Source organism: Chelmon rostratus, chromosome 12 (genome assembly GCF_017976325.1).
Source record: "Chelmon rostratus isolate fCheRos1 chromosome 12, fCheRos1.pri, whole genome shotgun sequence".
Lineage (NCBI taxonomy): Eukaryota > Metazoa > Chordata > Actinopteri > Chaetodontiformes > Chaetodontidae > Chelmon > Chelmon rostratus.
Window position 1 is genome coordinate 21,206,614 of NC_055669.1, and position 17,993 is coordinate 21,224,606.

The following is a 17,993-nucleotide window of genomic DNA, read 5'->3' on the forward strand; positions in this document are numbered from 1 at the left end:
GCAGTTGTTGAACATCTGGCAGTGTGGACCTGTAGCAGAGCTGACATGCTGCAGCTTCTTAATGTGGCAGGTCTCCCAACTTGCTGCTGCTGGGTCATCAGTCCGACTCAGGATAGTTTCCAAACGATAACGACTGACAGTCTCCTCACTTGCATATTCCCAACAGGTCGCCGTCATCCCTAAATCTTCTTTTCCTTCTATTGACTTCCTCCATAACATTGCTAACAAACCACAGATTATGAGCCATGTTTCCTCGACTCTTCGCTCTTTTTCCCCTTGTTCTTGTTAAATTATCTAATTTGCATTAAAACTAACCTAAGAACAAAATCAATGAGACCAACTCTCACTTGTTTAAAATATAAAGAAGCATCAGGTGTCCATATACTTTTGGTCATATAATTTCAGGAAAAAAGACACAGTGTATAAAAAACCCATAGGGGAGTCTCAGTGACCAAGACACAGGAACAAAGATGGAAGAGTATTTGAGAAGGAGAATCAGATGGAGTGCTGAGTAAACCCTCGGCCTCCCTGGAGCAAACACATGGTCCGAGCCTGAAGGAGGGCCGAAGCTCTCGGCAGCCTCATCACTGAATCATCGTCAGAGTTACAAACACATGTCGGAGTCAAAGAAACTGGCTAAGAGACATTTTCCACTTGGTCTCAGCTGTTCCGAGAGGAAATCTGACTCATTTTATTCAGGCGCGCTGAGCGTCGACTGTTTCAGATACACGACAGCATTTTCAAACACGAGTCTCATAGCTGCAGGTTTCCATGGTTATCCCCTTCAGCTTCAGCCATCAGCGTCAATCTGGCACACTAACCTGCTCCAGGTTACGACTCCAGTGTTAGCATTGAAAATCAGGAATTCTTAGGAACCATCGGTCTGGTGACACATTGATATTAAAAATACAAAAGGAATGATAAGACTGGGATCGCTGCTGATCTTTGGGAGTGTACAGAGGAAGAGGATGATCAGAGCCATGACAGAGACATGAGCAGAATCTTGCTCAGCCAGAGACTCATTTAGTCCTTGTCCTTTGTTAAGCTTTGTTTTGGTTAAAGTGAGATAAATCTTTCCTGAACTTAGTTATTTAGTAATCTGATCAATAAAATAATTTAAAGCTGCTATAAACAATATTTTTATGTTATTAAATGGGTGTAAGCATGCATTCTTAAAAGAAAATACCCGTCTGTCCCCCCTCAATAAACAGTCGAAAATATATTAAATATGTCCTCCTATCAAGAACCCAGTCCTCAGACCTGTGTCTTGTTATTTCCTATTTATTTTTGTTAAGGAAAGTGTGTTCAAATGGCTAATTACTCAGTTGCCCTCATTTACTTTCAGCCATTAAGTGTTGCAGAATCTTGATATTTTGACCATCCGCAGTAACAAACAAACTGTTATCTCCATAAATAACATTAATTAGACTTTAAATCAGTGGCATATCCCGAGTTTTTTTGGTTTGGGTGGCCCAAGTGGGGCACTGGCTTATAGTTTCTTACATTTGTGTGTTGAAAATGTTATTTAAAAGATTAATCGCCCGACCAATCACAACCCGGCACATTGGCGCCATACAAATATCATCTAAAGCTTCCATATTTCATTCTTTAAGTCCTCCAAAAGTAGGCGACAAATGAAAGAAAACAATACACCTTCAAAAATACTCGTCAGCCAATCATACTTTATAATGATGGGCCAATCAAAATTCCCTTTGTGCACCCCATTGAGAGAATATCAACAGGACAAAGAGAAATAAACTAAAGGTGATAACTTAATGCTATTGATTTGATGGAATATTAAACTGTTTGAGCACATAAATGACCAAATAGATGATTAGATTGAATGCATAATTGATATATAAATGAATGATTTCTCACATGATTTGGGACAATTGGAGAGAACAATTGGTCAAATAACTCCCAGATGCCTAAGGGACTGTGGTCGAGTGCCGTCTCGTTTCTGTTTAAGCAATGACGCGGCAGAGAGGGATTAAAAAATGAACATGTTAATGGATCCTTTAAAAGGGACACAGACAAGCACCAAGCTGTGAGAGTAGAGAAGGAGAGTCACGTTTCTCATCAGGATGCACGACTTTAAAGTTCCTGTAAAACTTCAGCACTGTTGCCTCTTTTAGCACAAACAGCTATTGTCCAACACAGCCTTCGACCATATGATATTTGTTGGCAGTAGAAACTGTTCATTTCCAAAAATCTGAGGAGGAGCACGAGACCGTAATTTATTGTAGCGAGCAGCTATCACAATACTTTGTGCTCCACCACCTCCATGTTTCCTTTCACTTCCCACCAAAAAGCAACTGAATGTGAGAAAACCGAGCATCCGACTTCACATTTGAGGGAAAAACATCTAATATGCACATAAATGTAGTGCGAGGTGACAGTCTGTTTGCTTACTGTGGATAGAAATACATACTATTCTCATTCTCGCTGAATCCTTTCTACTTTTTAAGGAAGTGTAGTCATATCAGGTGCAAAAGGGCAGAAACTATATAAAGAAAAAAAGGCGTCTGCTCGCTGAATAGATAATAGATACTCTTTGAAAAAAGTTTTGAATACAACTACAATGTTTCGGTTTTATATCTTCATCACATATAGTCCACATGTGTCCATAGAATAAAATAGAATAGATTCCACCCCGATGTGAGTCCCAGGTTTCTGTCTGTCAGTGTTTTCTATTATATCTGTCGTTTCTGGATTTATATTATTGTTGCAATTTACTGCTGTAGATGTTGAAAGCTGAGCTCATAAGTATACTCCTAGAGTAAATGTACCTCGTTACTGACTTGAATGCACGTTAATGGGCTTCTTCATTTGTAAAATCGACTAGAGCAGATTTATTACTGCATATTTTCACTGCACAGGGTGCCACCCTGCAGACAGAAGGGTGTCAGATCGGAAGAAGGATCTTTTTGTTGTTCTGCAGGTCATGCACAACAGAGCTACGTGCTGTTTCGTTTGGAGGACCTGCTGTGTAGTCAAATACTTGAATCATAGGATTCCTCTAAATGTAGTGCATGCATTTAAAAAATCTATCTTACCAAGACAACAGATTAACAAACATCAGCACACAAGCATCAGATTATACTAGACGATAATCAGTCAGCAATGAAACAGCTCGACAAGGAGATAAAAGACAAGATTATGAAAAATTTGTTCATTTGTCCAATAAGTTTTCTTTCAAGATTTATGGCCTCACAGCAGGTGGAGTATAAACAGTCTCACTGTGGACGTACGGTGTCTCCCTGAAGTGATGCTTTGTGAAATAAAAATCGCTATCCTCACCATGTAATGGACTTATTTTTGTATTTTCCGGGGCGTAATTGCAGTTTGGAGGCAGCTGACTGTCAATAAATGCCAGAAAACTCATCTGCAGACAGATGACTGAAGAAAGAAACGACCTCCGTCGGCATCTCCTGACCTCACGCTGGTCTGAAACGGACTCTCTCATGGTTGTGATTTGGACATGTGGCCGATGGCAGGGCGGATCAGCGTGAAGTGGAGCTGCAGCGACATACAGCAGAGACCCTGAGTGAAGCGCAGCAGAGCTGTGTTCGTGTTAAATAAACGGCGTCAGTGTGGGGGAGTGCTGGGCGCCAACGACGAGCCAGCTTGGCATGTGGGTACACCAACTGGTCTGATGACTCAGAGCGAGGGAGAAACACATGCACAGCACGCATCGCTCACACGTGACGGAGACGAGACGTGTGGATAAACACACGCAAGCGCTTGTTTTCTTAACCCCCGAGTTGAAGTTGATAGTATGTTGGTATGTGATGCACACAGGGACACATGCCATAAACACACACTAAAAGTCTGCATCCACGTCAGTGAGGCTCATTAACTGTTCAATGTTTGCTGACGAGACAGCGTTTTCTCTTTCTCATCCAATAGTTGAGATATTTCAGTCTGGATCAGAGTGGTGGACCAACCGGCCGACAGGCCGACGGCGCCGTCCCAAAATCCAATACTGTCATCCGGTCCTGCTCATTAAAATTCAACATTGTGCATTGTAGTCTGACACAAACAGAGATATGAAAGAGATAGCTGCTGTAGCTCCTTGGAAGCAGCGCAATGTAACTAAGTACATTTAAGTACTGTATTTTAAGTACAAGTTTGAGGTACTTGTTCTTTACTTTGGTTGAGTCTTTCCATTCTATGCTACTTGAAAATATGATAAAAAAAAATGAAAATGACATGAAAATAATGCTCTAAATATGGTGCTAACAGGATGGTAGGGGCGTTGTGGTTCCTCCACAGGGGAGCAGGACTCTTCTCAGCCAATGACAAGGCAGTCTGGGATTTGGAAATTATGGTATGAGGTATTACTCCCCGAGATTTTCATTAGTTGTGGGATCATTGGATAATCAATCGAGAGGGTGACCTAAAATGATCAGGATTTGCAGTTCAAAGTAGGAAAGAGTGCAACTATAAAGCACAATAAAGGTGCAAGTGTAAAAACATCTGATATCCAAAATCCAACAAATCCAAAATACACACAATGTCAGAAATACAAACAAAGGATCGTAGGTGACTCATATCTGAAGATGCTTCACATAAATCGGTCATTAGCTTTGCACGTTCTAATAATAATAATTTGGATTAATCCTCTGATGACTGATGATCATATCTAGAGCTCCTCCTCCTGTGTGGCTAAAAGTCCCGCTAGCGTCTAACAGAGCAGGACGATGACGTTTGTTCGCAGCAGCTCAAGTTGTCTCTCACTCATCACTTCTGTTAATAATTCCTCCACATCAGACTCTCCGGTGAGTCACCTGCACGAGCTAATCAAACAAGATGTTCCTGCTGCCCCCAACTCATTATGTTCAAACCTCAGGGCCACAATATTAAACTGTCAAAATGAATGTGGAGACGCTCTGGTGGGCTGAAGAATGCTCATCGTCATCATCATCAGACAGACAGCAGCTGCATGATGTCCTGCAGCCGTTACCTTTGACAAATCTGCACGAATCTCCCACAATGCCTTTAGTGACACTTGTTCTATGATCCTGAGAAACGGCATAACCTGATATTTACCTTTTTATGTTTTTAAGATATGTTGCTAGTAAACGTCATTGTTGTTGCACATTTAGCCATCGGGAATAAATCAGAGGTGGTGAAAAGCGGGGAATAATTGGAGGAAAATGTCCATGAGATTTGACACCCGAGACCCAAAAATAGCCGCCGTGCCCCTCTGTCCCCCTCCTCTGCCACCTTCTGTGGATCAGCGCGCTCACAAAATCCATCTCTGTCTCATGTCTGAGGCCACAAATCAGGGATGACAAGGCTGCACGCCGTCTTGGTTCCACTCCACAAAAAGAGCGTCACTGTTCGCCACAGGAAGTGCTGCACGGGGACGTCGTCTACGACGAGCCCGCTGCCGGTTTTTTGTTTGCACTCTCCTCGTCCTTGAGCCGCTCCGGTTCCTGGATTCCCGCCGTGCTGAATTGATAGACCAGGATTTATGCTGCCTCTGAATGCGTCTGAATCACAAGGAGCAGGCGACATTGGTCAATAATGATCAACCAGCCTTGAAGTTCACTTATAACTAGGATGACTAAGAGTATTTTATCAGAAAGTACAGCCGGCCATGTAGCCCAGGAGACATGCAGCAGGATGTTGGCCGGCAGGTAACAGGTTTGTGAACAGGGCTGGTGAAGATTAAACACTGTGACCTGCTCTGTGGACAGTAGACCACAGCAATCAATACAGGCTGAAGGTGGAGAGCTGTCGACTGTTGACAGGGCTGCGCCATTCCCACTTCAATACATTTACTGTATTTTAATGTATAAATGTGTAGAACTTTGAGGTACTTGTACTCAACTTATGCATATCAAGTTTATACAACTTTATATATTCAGCGCTACGCTGAAGTCATCACGTCCTGATGAGAATAATAAAGTTGCAAACCTGCAACAAAACTAACAGGCAATCCCCCGAAGTCCTGAAAATAACACGTGTGTGTGGAAGTGATTACCTTGTTTGCATAAAATGAAAATAATATATCAACTCTCAGGACCTTGAAGGCTCCATAATTAACACTCTTGAAGGGGCAGTGAGTACTTGTACCTTTGACACTTCACATTTTTCTGGGAATACTTTTGTGTTTTTACTGTGTTTCCATTTCGATTGCAGGGCTTTTACTTGTAAAAGAGTGTTTTTTGAGTTTTGGGCTAGTTATAAAACAGTCTGACTTTAATACTCTATTTGAGGAAGGTTATTTCTATGGAGGTATTCTTAATGCCTGACACCAGGTCCCTGGAAACTCAGACAAAAGGATTTACAGCAGGCAGACTGGAAGAGCCCATGTTTACACGATCCAAGACAGAGTCTCGCACTGAGTGGTACGTTAACCAGTTTAAAGGAAGCAGGAGGAGATTTGTCTTTGGAGACTTTTATTTTTGATGTTATGTTTGTGCTTATGGCTGATACTGGGGCAGGGTCAGCAAAGAGAAAAAGAAAAGACTTGACAGAAGAGCAAAAACAGCTAGAAGGGACATTCATAGAGCGCAGGCGAAAACCTGGACCCTTTGCTGCATGTCATCCCTTCTCTGATCAGTCCCAGTCAGGGAATAATATTGATTTTCAAAAAATAAATAAAAAGTACCCCACATTTGTGTCGATATCTAAGTCTCAGGAGGAAAAAAGTGGAACTGCTCCCTCCATTTAAATGGGATGGACTGATTCAGTGAGACTGAGCCCTTAAACAGCATTAAGACCAGCTTTGGACATAAACCTCTGCACTGAAAGACAACAGGGGACATGTGGTGCCCTCTGATAGAATCATGTATTTTAACTTCAAAGCTCAAAGTATTCACACATATTATTTTGCAGGAGGAGAGATAGAAAGTGTTCTTTAAGCACTCAGAACACCAGTTATGGCGTAAAGAGTAGTAAACAGAGAGAGACAGAGAAAAGCTGCAGAAGAAAGAGGCAGAGCGAGCTGAGCGTTTCGCTTCGAGACGCTCGGAGGAGGACGGGAAACGAGACAGAGGGTCAGGGTCACGCTTCACTGCGGCGCCAGGACCGCGTGGAGGAATGCTGCTCGCTCCGCACCTTCGCCAAGCCTTACATAACCGCGTTCTCCGGCCGTGGACGTACGCTTCGCTGAATCATGCGGCCTTTGAAATGAGTTGCCACTTTTTGAGGAGATAATTTGCGGCTTGTCATTTCAAAAAGTGAAAAGCAGGGAGAGAGCGAGAGCAGGGGAAGGTTTCTGATCGTGAAAATGTGTTTCTGTAACAGGATAACAGCGTCAGCGCCAAAGGACAACAAGATTGTTATTAAGTTACCGCAGATGACGGCACTCAGACAAGGTTGTAAGGAAGACGATTGAGGTGAAAGGGCAGCATTTAGACGTTTGGCATTTAGCTCGTTGTCTTATCTTAAATGCATTACACAGAAGGAGTTTATGGCTTCAGTGTCTTTGTAAAGGCTGCTGATGGATTCAGCTGCTGCTGTTGGGATCAAACCTTCCTAATGTAATGACATTAAAGCTAGAATTTGACCAGATTGTGTCCATCCCAGCATACAGACACCAAAAATTATCATTTAATGGTTGCATGTCAGGTCTTGTTCAGATATGTTTTTGATCAGATTTGTTCTTTAATTAGATTTTATATCGACTGTGCAACAATTCTGCAATTTAATTTCTGAAAATGCGTATTTGCATATCTGCCTTCAGTGTTTTCTTCCTCAAAATAAGGCATCAAAAAACACATGCAAAAAATGTCACATGACCGCTCGCGTCCAATTAACTGCAATCTTACCTCATCGTACTTGCAAGCGACATCTGCCAGGCTGCTGGTTTCACCCAGCAGGCTGAGATCCAGCTCACTGGGACCTGAAGACAGAAGAACAGAACAATCAGCAAACTGCGGATTCACTTCACCCGACTCATTTTAAAGGAAGTGGCAGGAGAAGCTCAGCTGTGTAAATAAAGGTTTCTAGACACTCACTTTAGTGACCTTTATAGAATAAATGGATGTTCTCTATTTTTAAAATCTCACTCATGCAACACTGATTTTCATTTGTCTTCCAGGCAGTTTAGCTGCTGCCACATTTCATCGCTCACGCTCTGTCTTTACTGTAACACACATCTTTCACATTCATGTTCTTATTACGTTGAAATTGTCTGAACAACAGTCCAAAACCCAAAGATATTTACTTTATAACAATATCTACCGAAATATGCATATTTAAGAGGCTGGAAACAGAGAATCTTCAGGATTTTTGCTTGATAAATGTTGAATTTCTTGACACCCTGATTGGTGATGTACTGATAATGTCGATTATAAACATGAAAAACGGAAGCATAAACAGAAGAAGTCAGATGTTATTAGAGCTCAAACTTGAGAAAGACCAAAACGTGTCTTGCATCATGCAAGAACCTAATGCATCATTAATATATGCAAATATGTGCCTATACAGTACCTGTGCAGTACCACTAAAACCGTCCAGATGTATGCATGCAGCTGCACATCTGCACTAGATGTTCAGTCTGAGCGACACAATATGAGGAAGAAATCAAACATCCACAAATTGAGGTTAATTTTGGCTCTAGACGCTCTTGAACGTGAAGTGAGCCTGAACTGTTGTCAGGAAGCTGCAGAGGGTGATGCTGTGATAAAATCCAGCACATAGCATCTTCAGCCCCTTCCTCAGTGGAAATGGGTCGTGAGTAACACTTCCCCTCGGCAGGTTTTATTTCCTGCACATCAGAGCCTCCTGAACAGAGAACTGGGTTAGATTCTGTGAGTCTGCGTCTACAGATGATTCTCGAGAGACGGCGGCTGTGAGCTTCTTACATGCATTCTGTTTACAAAAGCCCCACAATGCACCAGATTTACAGAGGAAAAATCAGCCAACAACCGTCCTGCGTCCTCGCTGCAGTTCACAACCTAAGAGTCAGCAACATGTCGGGGTGCATCTGGCCTTTGGACAGTGAGGGCCGAGGTATGACGGTGTGGAGGATTTTTGTTTTGCTGCTGAGGCCTGTGATGTCAGGTGGATGAGCCTCCAGCCGTCAACAGCACTTCAGGTCGCTCCACATGTGCTGCTGTGATAATCGTCCTCTCCGCCCCTCAGGGAAAATATGGCACAAGAAGCAGCACAACGGCCATTTCTCTTAAAGGGTTTGTCTGAAGAACCGCCAGTCTATTTCTGTTCCCCGCAGCGTCCCCTTATACTTTTCTATATGAGCAGATTGACGCAATTTCACCCGATCTGAGAGGATTGGAGGTGTGAGCTACAGATGCAGCAAAAGATTCCCAGCGAGTGGAGTTTGGTTGAGACATAAACGAAAAGCTGAGCGTTGTGAGAGGTCTCAGTGAGACAGAGGTGACGTCTTAAGAGAGTTATCGCTTTGGACAGGACAGATTTCCTGTTTCGGTCCTTGTGACAGAAAAGCTATCAGAGAATTCAGAGTGCAGAAATACACCTTTCAGCTGTCCTTTAGAAATGCACTCCACTCAGTGTTCTCTCTTTTTATTCGATGGAACACCTATTGTCGGGCTCCATTATACAGAAAACATATACAGAAGGACAGCTTGACAAATGCACAGATGTCACGCTGCTCTTAAACACACCTCAAAGTGCAGTTACATAACTGCTGTACGTAAGTGGACTCTCTCAGTCGATCAGGCTCTAAATGAGGAACAGAGTACTTTTCTGTAAGAATAACAAATTATCTTAAGGACGACATAATGAGATTTTACTACATAATTATTTGGTAGAAAATAGCAGATGTTAAGAGGCTGCGCCGGCTCCCTGCTGGCATTGTGTGAACTGTTGCTTCATGAGAGCGTGAAGGTTTCTTATTTTTTCAAAGATCTGTTTCTGAGATTTTGCAGGCTTTGTGCAGCTGAAGTCGTGTAAGTACACCCGCTTCACTGTCGTGTCATGAAACAGGCTGCTCTCAGGAGTGAGGAGAGGCGCTGCAGGAGCGTCGAGCTGCATGATGCAGTTTTGATGTCGTGGGTTGCCGGGAATGTGAGTCTCCGTCATGTTAGTGTCAGGTCTTTGTCACCTGATGCACAGATTCTAAAGAGAAGCTGACAAACTGTTTTTTATGGATGATTAGATCAGATTTCATGATCAATCACGATGCCTCATCCAAACTGTCCAGACTGTAACACCACTGGTCATTTAGTTGGCTCCTCTCATCAGAACAACACTGCATCTGAACACATTTTCTCCTCCTGAACTATTCTGTGACACAAGCCTCAGTTTCCTCCTGAGTGAATCTGTTGTGGCGAATCCGTTCACGCACATCACAAAATCACCACAGCGTTTCTGTGCGGCGCCTTCAAGGGGAGAAAAAAACTGGCCATTTGATTGGCTGTCACTAATAACCAATGTTCGTAACGTATTCGTCCAGTTCCTGCTCAGCTTCCTGCTGTGCTGCAACTGTGCCCGAGCTGCGTGGCACAACATGATGAGCCATAGAACAAGCCACGATTATGTATGAAGTCCAAGAGCACACGCTGTTCTTAGAGGGCTTTATAATGCACACAGTTTATGACAACCTGTGTCCTTCGGCCCCCAGACAGGAGAGACAACAACAACAACAACAACAACAGCAGCAAAGTGATTCTTCCTCCTCTTCCTAATTTAAAACATGATTTTAGTGAATTGAGGTCGGAGTTCTTAATTCTGAGAGACTTGCACTGGAGCTCACAATGGTCTGCTGTGTGTGCCTTTTCAAAGTAAAATAACCTCATTCACAATCACTTTGACTTTTGAAAAGATGCTGGTGACTAAAATACCAGCACCAGTTGCTGTTACCTTTCGGCAAAGCCAGGCTAGCTGTTTCCCCAATTGCAGTCTTGATGCTAAGCTAAGCTAACCAGCTGCTGGCTGTAGCCTTTGATTTAACCGACAGCTTTGAGAGTGGTATTGATCTTCTAATCGAACGCTCAGCAAGAGGCCGAACAAGTGTATCTGTAGTCGGAGAAGAATTCAGCATTCAGGGGAAACAAAAGGTGCTTCAGTAAAAGAGTGAGCAGCCTTTGCGCTACAAAAACACGTGGGACTTCTGTGCAGCGTTGGAGCAGTTACAGGTTACACCTACGCTTTATTATGATGAAAAATAATGACTGTTCAGCAGCCAAAACCAGGCATTTCTCGCCAGCTCAGTCCTGTGCCAGCAGTAACGGTCATGATCTCTGTCACTTGTGAAATCAGCGCAGAGACACCGGCAGAGTGCTGACTGATCGTATCTTTCAAAGCGACATTCAGCCAGGCCTCCACTGAAGGTCAGGAATGTGGATCCGTTTAAACCGGCAAACGATCGGGTTTTGCATCATACGCACAGTCCCCGTCACACCATCTGCCTGATCAAAGACTGATTTCAACCTTGTTGATTCAGTATTTCTCACAAAGCGTGGCTGACCCTGCTTCACCGGTTGCTATGCCAACTCTTGTGGCAACGAGGGACCTGGTGGGTGATGTTTCTGGCTTTCTCTCTTCTTGTGTATGTGGACTATTTTGGAGGAGCCTTTCTGTGCACATGAATCGGCAATAAAAACCCCGTGGATGTACTTTACTCTGGCTGCTGGTATTTTGATGCTTATCTGTTGCATCATATTTCTTCATCATCTGGCCCATAGCTGCTGCATTATACGCACATAAGCATACTACACAGTCTACAACATAATGATTTATTTGTTATGAGGTGTCCTTAAGAGACTCTTCCTTCTGGAAAACTTGCATTTTATCTAATACCTTTAACAAAGTGATGGAAGAAGTTCCCAGATGTTTTAAGATGAGTAAAAGTAGCAATATGACAGTTTGCAAATACTTGGTTACAAGGAAGTCCTGTCAAAAAGTCAAAATTGTACTTAAATGGACAAGTATGTTAGATTTTGGGGGTCTATTGGCAGAAAACTAGCCCAGCTGCAACCATGCTTCTCCTGTATTATGTGTTTTAATCTAAATCTGCAAAGTAACTAAAGTTATCAAATGAATGTAGTGGCGACAAACACCACGATTTTAACTGACCTGACCATAAAAAAAAATCTCCAGCTCTGTCTGCGTTCTCGCTGCTTCATAGAATAAATGTTCATCTCACCGGCTGCAGGCTCTTTGGAGGGAAACAGCTTGTTGTCCAAAGTCATGCTGATGTCACAGAAGACCTCCTCCTCGTCTCGGTCAGCGTCCAGCTGTAAAAGGAGAAGCAGACATCAGCTTTGATCCTCTCTTCATTCATTCACACCTTTGCATCGTGGCGCAGCTCAGCAGAGATGACAGATAAAAGACTTACGCAAAAGTCATGACCTGAACATCACAAACTGGCGGACACGCTCGGTGTGTCGGGCCACCGTGACATCCAGGATGAGGCTCGTTATGTGATCAAACACGAGACACAAGCTCTCATTCTGGAAGCTACACGCTCGCATTATTTTGGTACTCATCACACAGCAGAAGCTTTAATAACACCGGATTAATTGGCCTCCCTTCTGTGTCAGTTGGTCCCTTTCATATTATTCAGAGGCCGGCTGGCTTCCTTTGCACATACAGTACTCGCAAATTGACCATGAAGAATCTGCTTTGGGAGCGAGCTGGAAGCTGATTGAAGCAGACTTCTCTTCCCTAAGCTGCTCTTTGGTCGTCCCTCTGCTCTCATCAGGACCAGCAGCTGAGAGGCGACCGTGTGCGTGAAGAAGGTATAAGAGCAGACTGGAGGTGTGTGATTCTCAGCAGACCGACCTACTCGACATGTGAACTAAATAAAGAAATGAATGAAAGAATGTCAGCTGTGGGGGTGGAGTTCAGGCGAAATGTAAGATAAGGAAAGCAGCAGCAACAACCAGCTTCCTCCTGGGGTTTCTATGGTAACAACCTAAAAAAAAAAAAAAAAAGAAACACCGGTGTCTGCTGTCTGCTGCGTGGGAGAGTCCCCCGAGCCCACGAGGGCCCTGCTAGTCCACCTGCAGGAGAGGAGCAGAGGGGATCAAACTGAGGATTCCCCAGAGAGCGTGGCATTCAAAAACCCATCAGAGGCACTCGGAGCTCTCAGTCTGCGGCGTCATGAGCACAAAAAGTGTCTGCTGTCACACTGCGGTGTCGCCTTAACCAGAATGTGCTCCTACTTCATCGGAGCGCCTCCGTATAATCCAGTTACAGGAAAGTGTCATTTTTCAAGGACAGATTAATAGCTTTAACTTTTAGAGAAAAGCCTGATGGTCTGAGTGATTCAGAGTCATGACGGCGGCTCTTCAGGCACGACTAGGAGCGGGCCTGATTGTCAATTCTCTTGTCATTGGTTGAGTTGGAGCTGATTTTTAATCATTTCATTAAAGCTGCAGAGCTCAAAGTGACGCCTTCAAATGTCTCGTTTCGTCCGACAAACCTTCATGAAACGTCACGTTTCGGACATTTTTTAAATGAGAAGTCACCTCAACGATTAATCAGTTGTCAAAGCAGTTGCTGATTCATTTTTTGATACGTGACAAATCAACTGTTTAGCTATCTAATTGTTTAAGCGTAGTTTTTATATACAGCTGGGTCACTTTTGCAATGCAAAAGGTTTTAAAAGTTCTTCAAACCTTTTGTATGTAAAATCTTCGATTTGTAAAGTAACTATAGCAGCAACTAATGTAGTGATGTAAAAAGCACAATGTTTCTGTACTTTACTTAAGTAAATGTACTTAGTTGCATTCCACTACTATTATCAGATAGTAAATTTCTATTTAATCTAGTCTGGTCGGCATATAACAAATTAAACATGAGCACAGGTTAATAATCTGTATTACTGATATTTGAAAACCTTCTTCCTAAACCAGCTTCTACATGAACACTGAGTTTTCTACCAAAGTCCCAACAGTTTTTGTTATTTTACAGGTCATGTAACGTACTTCTGTGCATCAATCAAGATTTAGATACATCTGAATCAGAATAGTGGTTGTTTGGTTACTGTCACTGTCAGTCATACCTGATCCAACCTCACCCACGCAGTCCAGATGAGGCAGATGAGCGAAGTGTTTGAGAGTTAGATAATACCTGAACATGATGATACCTGGCATGTTCAGACTCATCCAGTCTGGAGAAGGTCTTTGAGAAGCTCAGATTAGTGTGGCTAGAGGGCTAAATTCAGATTTAGCTGTCATGTTCGCTGTGTTCCTCAGCCTGGTTTGTACTACACATCCTAAAATGTGTCTTTTTAATGTAGAACACCTACATGTATTTACACAGAGCCATCAGGGACGTCGTCCTTAGAGACCGTACACCGGACCAAAGTACTTGGCAGGTGATTGGACGAACCATCCCTCTATCACTGTCACAGGCTAACTTCAACCAATCGGATCAACAAACCATGTGACGTAAATCAGTACAATCATCAGAATCAGTTTTATGATGCGTTTGTCAAAATCTCATCCAAAGAACCGTTTGAAGACGTTGAAAGCATAAAACCAAGTCCACTGATAAAAGGTGAAGGGAGCTAAAAGCCCTCATTCATGATCTCGAAGAAGGAGATTAAAGGAAGCAGGTGAATCAGAGGGAGTCTGAAGCTTTGAGTTCTTCAAGAGTCTGACCTAAAAAAACCTGGAAAAGTGACTCCTTCAGCCTCATCTGTGCGTCCCAACAATAAGATCAAGTTTTTATGATTTTACATGAAGCTGAAGGCTGTCACTCTCTGAGGAGGACAGACAGAACAGAAGAGACATAAGGCGAGGTAAATGCAATACACACAAACCAGCCAACGACAGTTTCAGGGTATTCAGTCTTCTTTTCAAAGCGGGGGATGTCTTGAAATTCAGAACACAGTTGTTCATACTTTCACTGATTAGCGACAAAGCCTGTATCTCATTTATATTTCAGGAGCAATGAACAAATACCTCATAACCATCCCCGGAGAGATGAGACGCCCAGAAAGATGGAGCGAGACGCCTTTTGTTTCTTTCTATCTGCGTGGCATCTCGCAGCGTGTGTGGAGGAAGCTGCAGCTGAACTCGCTCAGGGAATATTTAATTACTCTGGTCCCTTTTCCCCACAATGACAGGACGGCTTCAATCGAGGCCACGGCGAGCTATTATCTGTCCGCGCTGCAATTTCCGGCGTTGCCGTCACCGCGGAGGTGAGTGCGTTTGATAAGTTAACTCATCCTACGTGAAAAAGCACACCTTCGTTATTACTTCGTCGCGTTTTTGTACACAAAAATCTTGTTATTGTTGTGTTTCAGATGAAAATCACAAATCCCAGGAAACTGACAGCTCAACAATGAAGCTGATGAGCAACTGTTCGTCAGAGGTGAAGAAACTTTCTAACAATGTCAGAAATGGGACGAATTCATTCAGAGAAATGTTGAGAATTAATAGACTTGTGCATCGGCTGTGCAGCCTTTCCAATCCAGCGTCCACGGCCTGGAGTAATGAGTCACCGCGATTGTTCTTTTATCGAGCTACGCCTTCCTATATTGGACCTGACATTTAAAATGAAAGGATTACTTTCACACAAAAGCCTTTTGTCGAGCGGAAGCAATTAAGCCTCAGAGGTTATTGCATTCATTAGTCAAGAAACCACTGAGTCCTTCTCCGGGGATAATTACTGAAGAGCTGGAGGAACTTATCCAATCAGAAGTTAATCTCATTTTAAAAACTACTATTAACTACTAAGTATTTGCAGTTCACACGTCAGGATTTGCTGTAAAGTTTAGTCCATTAGAGGACAGTCAGTGGCTGTTTAGGCCTGAAAGAGTTTATGTAACGCACTATATTATAATGACAGTTTTTACCTGAGAGAAGAGCTGAACATGTTACGTATGTGCAGCTCTGAGCATCGCTGCCTCTGTTCATGTGACACCTCAGTGCAGACACGCAGGACGAAGCCTCTACATAGGTGCCGCTTTTCCCATTAACGTGCTGCCTCTCACAAAGAACATGCTGCCGCTTCTTTCCACGCTTTTTTCTTTCTGTTCCGTCTCTCCTTTTACCGTTCACTGTCCGTCAGTGATCTTACATGGCGATCTGAAATGATTAGCCCATTAATCCATTAGTCAGTTACCATAAAAACAATATGCAACTACTGTCTTTTGATAATGGCTGAACTGTTTCAGGCGTTTTTCAAGACAACAATAGTTCAAGAAACTGCCAAACATCGTACGATTCCAGCTTATCAAATGGCAGGATTTGCTGATTTTCTTTGTTGCATATCGTTGTGAATTGAAGGTGTTTGAGTTTTGGGCTTTTGATCAAACAAAGCGAGACATTTCACAATATTTTTGATGCTTCAAAACATAATCATCTGATTAAGCAGTAATTAACACCTGCAGCAGGATTAGAACCGACGTTCTGCAGCAAAATTATTTCTTAAATGTCAGATTAAACATGTTCTGCAATCGGGGCACGAAGACACCTGATTCCTTCAGCTGATTCATCCTGGAGAACATCAGTTTCTTTACCATGCGTACGACCGTGTAACCGAGCTCCTACTTGTTTTTCTGCACGACCCCAGACAGGGAAAGTGTCACCGTGAGACCAGAGCCGCCAGCTAATCACTACCTGCGTCTGTCTGCCGTTTGGGGCCGAGCATGTGGCGTACAGTGTGTTTTTAGAGCTCGTTAGCTGAAAATAGCTGACTGCTGCGGCTGAAAATGACGCTCTGAGAGTGAATTAAAACAGTGAAGTTGTAGAAAAGCTAGAAAGTGAGCTGGAACTCTCTGCAAAGCTCTGCAAAGCCGAGGAGCCGCAGATTCAGATGATAATTCTCTGCAGGATCAATACGAGCGACCACTTTCATTACACACACATCTGAATTACTATAATTCACTTATTATGACAAATAATCCATTATATTGCTGTATGGTTTTATCCTTTAATGACCCACAGTGTTCATGTCCTCCATGTTCAGGATTTATCAGCGACAGCACCTCAATGTCTCCATCTGTGCAGCAACATTCACGTCAACAGGAATCTCAGGATGACCTGTCATTTAAAGAATGTGTGCTGCTGTTAAACAGATCGGTTTTCGTTTTTCTACTCTGGCTTCATCCGACCACAACTGATGTTTTCCTGCTTCCTGTTTTTCTGTTTTTAAACTCATGCCAGAAAGAGGAAGCTGGGATTCTTAGAGAAAGGACATTTCAAAGCTCTGTTCACACTCATCAACACAAACACGATGCGTTCAAGTTCTGTGGGATGGAATGTGACAGAAAACAACGTATTGTTGTTCAGCGGCTGAGGAGCTGTAGGTGTGAACGGACAAGACACGTCTGCAGCTGGAAGACGGGAAACGCTCAGCGTACGACCTCTGAGAAGCCCCCACATGCGCCGTTCTGGCAGGCTGTAATGACTGTACTTCCAAAGAGCGAGCGTTCAGCGCAGGCATCAGTTGTCATGACGTTGTCTTTTTAAGAGCGCTGCAGACCTTTGTTTTCTGAGGCGTCGAGCCTGTGATTGCAGGGACTTGACAAGCAAGAAGTGAGGGGGGGAGAGGCGGCGTGTGCCTGAGATGGTCCGTCGACGCTGCAGCACCACAAAGACAGTAGTGACAGCAATTCACAGGAGGGACAGTCCATCAATACGCTCTCAAAGTGTTCAAATCACTTGAGGGAGGACTGCAGGCCACAGGTATGGAGGGAGAGGAAACTGGTCCAGCCAAAGGTGTTTTTACAAATACACGGGTGAAATCGCACAGGGACAGCGTACCTGTCACGGATGGCTGGTTTATTGGATCTAGAAATTGTTCTATTAAGATGCTCAAAACCAGTAATTAAATCTTGAAACAAGCAAGATGCTCTAACATAACAACTACCTGCTAAGAACGGGGATCTTGTCTTGACAAAAAACAATCAACAACCTCATTATTCGTGAATCACTCTAACTAATGGCCTGACTGAGTGCTGTGATTACTGAGGTAAAAAACTGTGTCTACTTCACTTCAAAACCAAGACTAAATCAAGTCTAAGTTCTGAAACAACATCCTTAGATATCATTTATTTATTAAGAGAGTCCAACATTCAGGTATTCTGTTTCATCAGG

The 17,993-nt window shown here is 43.2% G+C and overlaps 1 protein-coding gene across 1 annotated transcript in view; it reads right to left on the reverse strand.

The window, feature by feature from the left end:
- The window catches only part of ak5 (adenylate kinase 5), a 72,281-nt gene that overhangs the window by 22,361 nt on the left and 31,927 nt on the right, over positions 1-17,993 (reverse strand). The window contains exons 7-8 of the mRNA XM_041949446.1: positions 12,086-12,176; positions 7,785-7,858 (exon numbers count right to left, since the gene is read on the reverse strand). Coding sequence (XP_041805380.1) covers positions 7,785-7,858; positions 12,086-12,176 — 165 coding nt within the window. The remainder of the gene's footprint in view (positions 1-7,784; positions 7,859-12,085; positions 12,177-17,993) is intronic.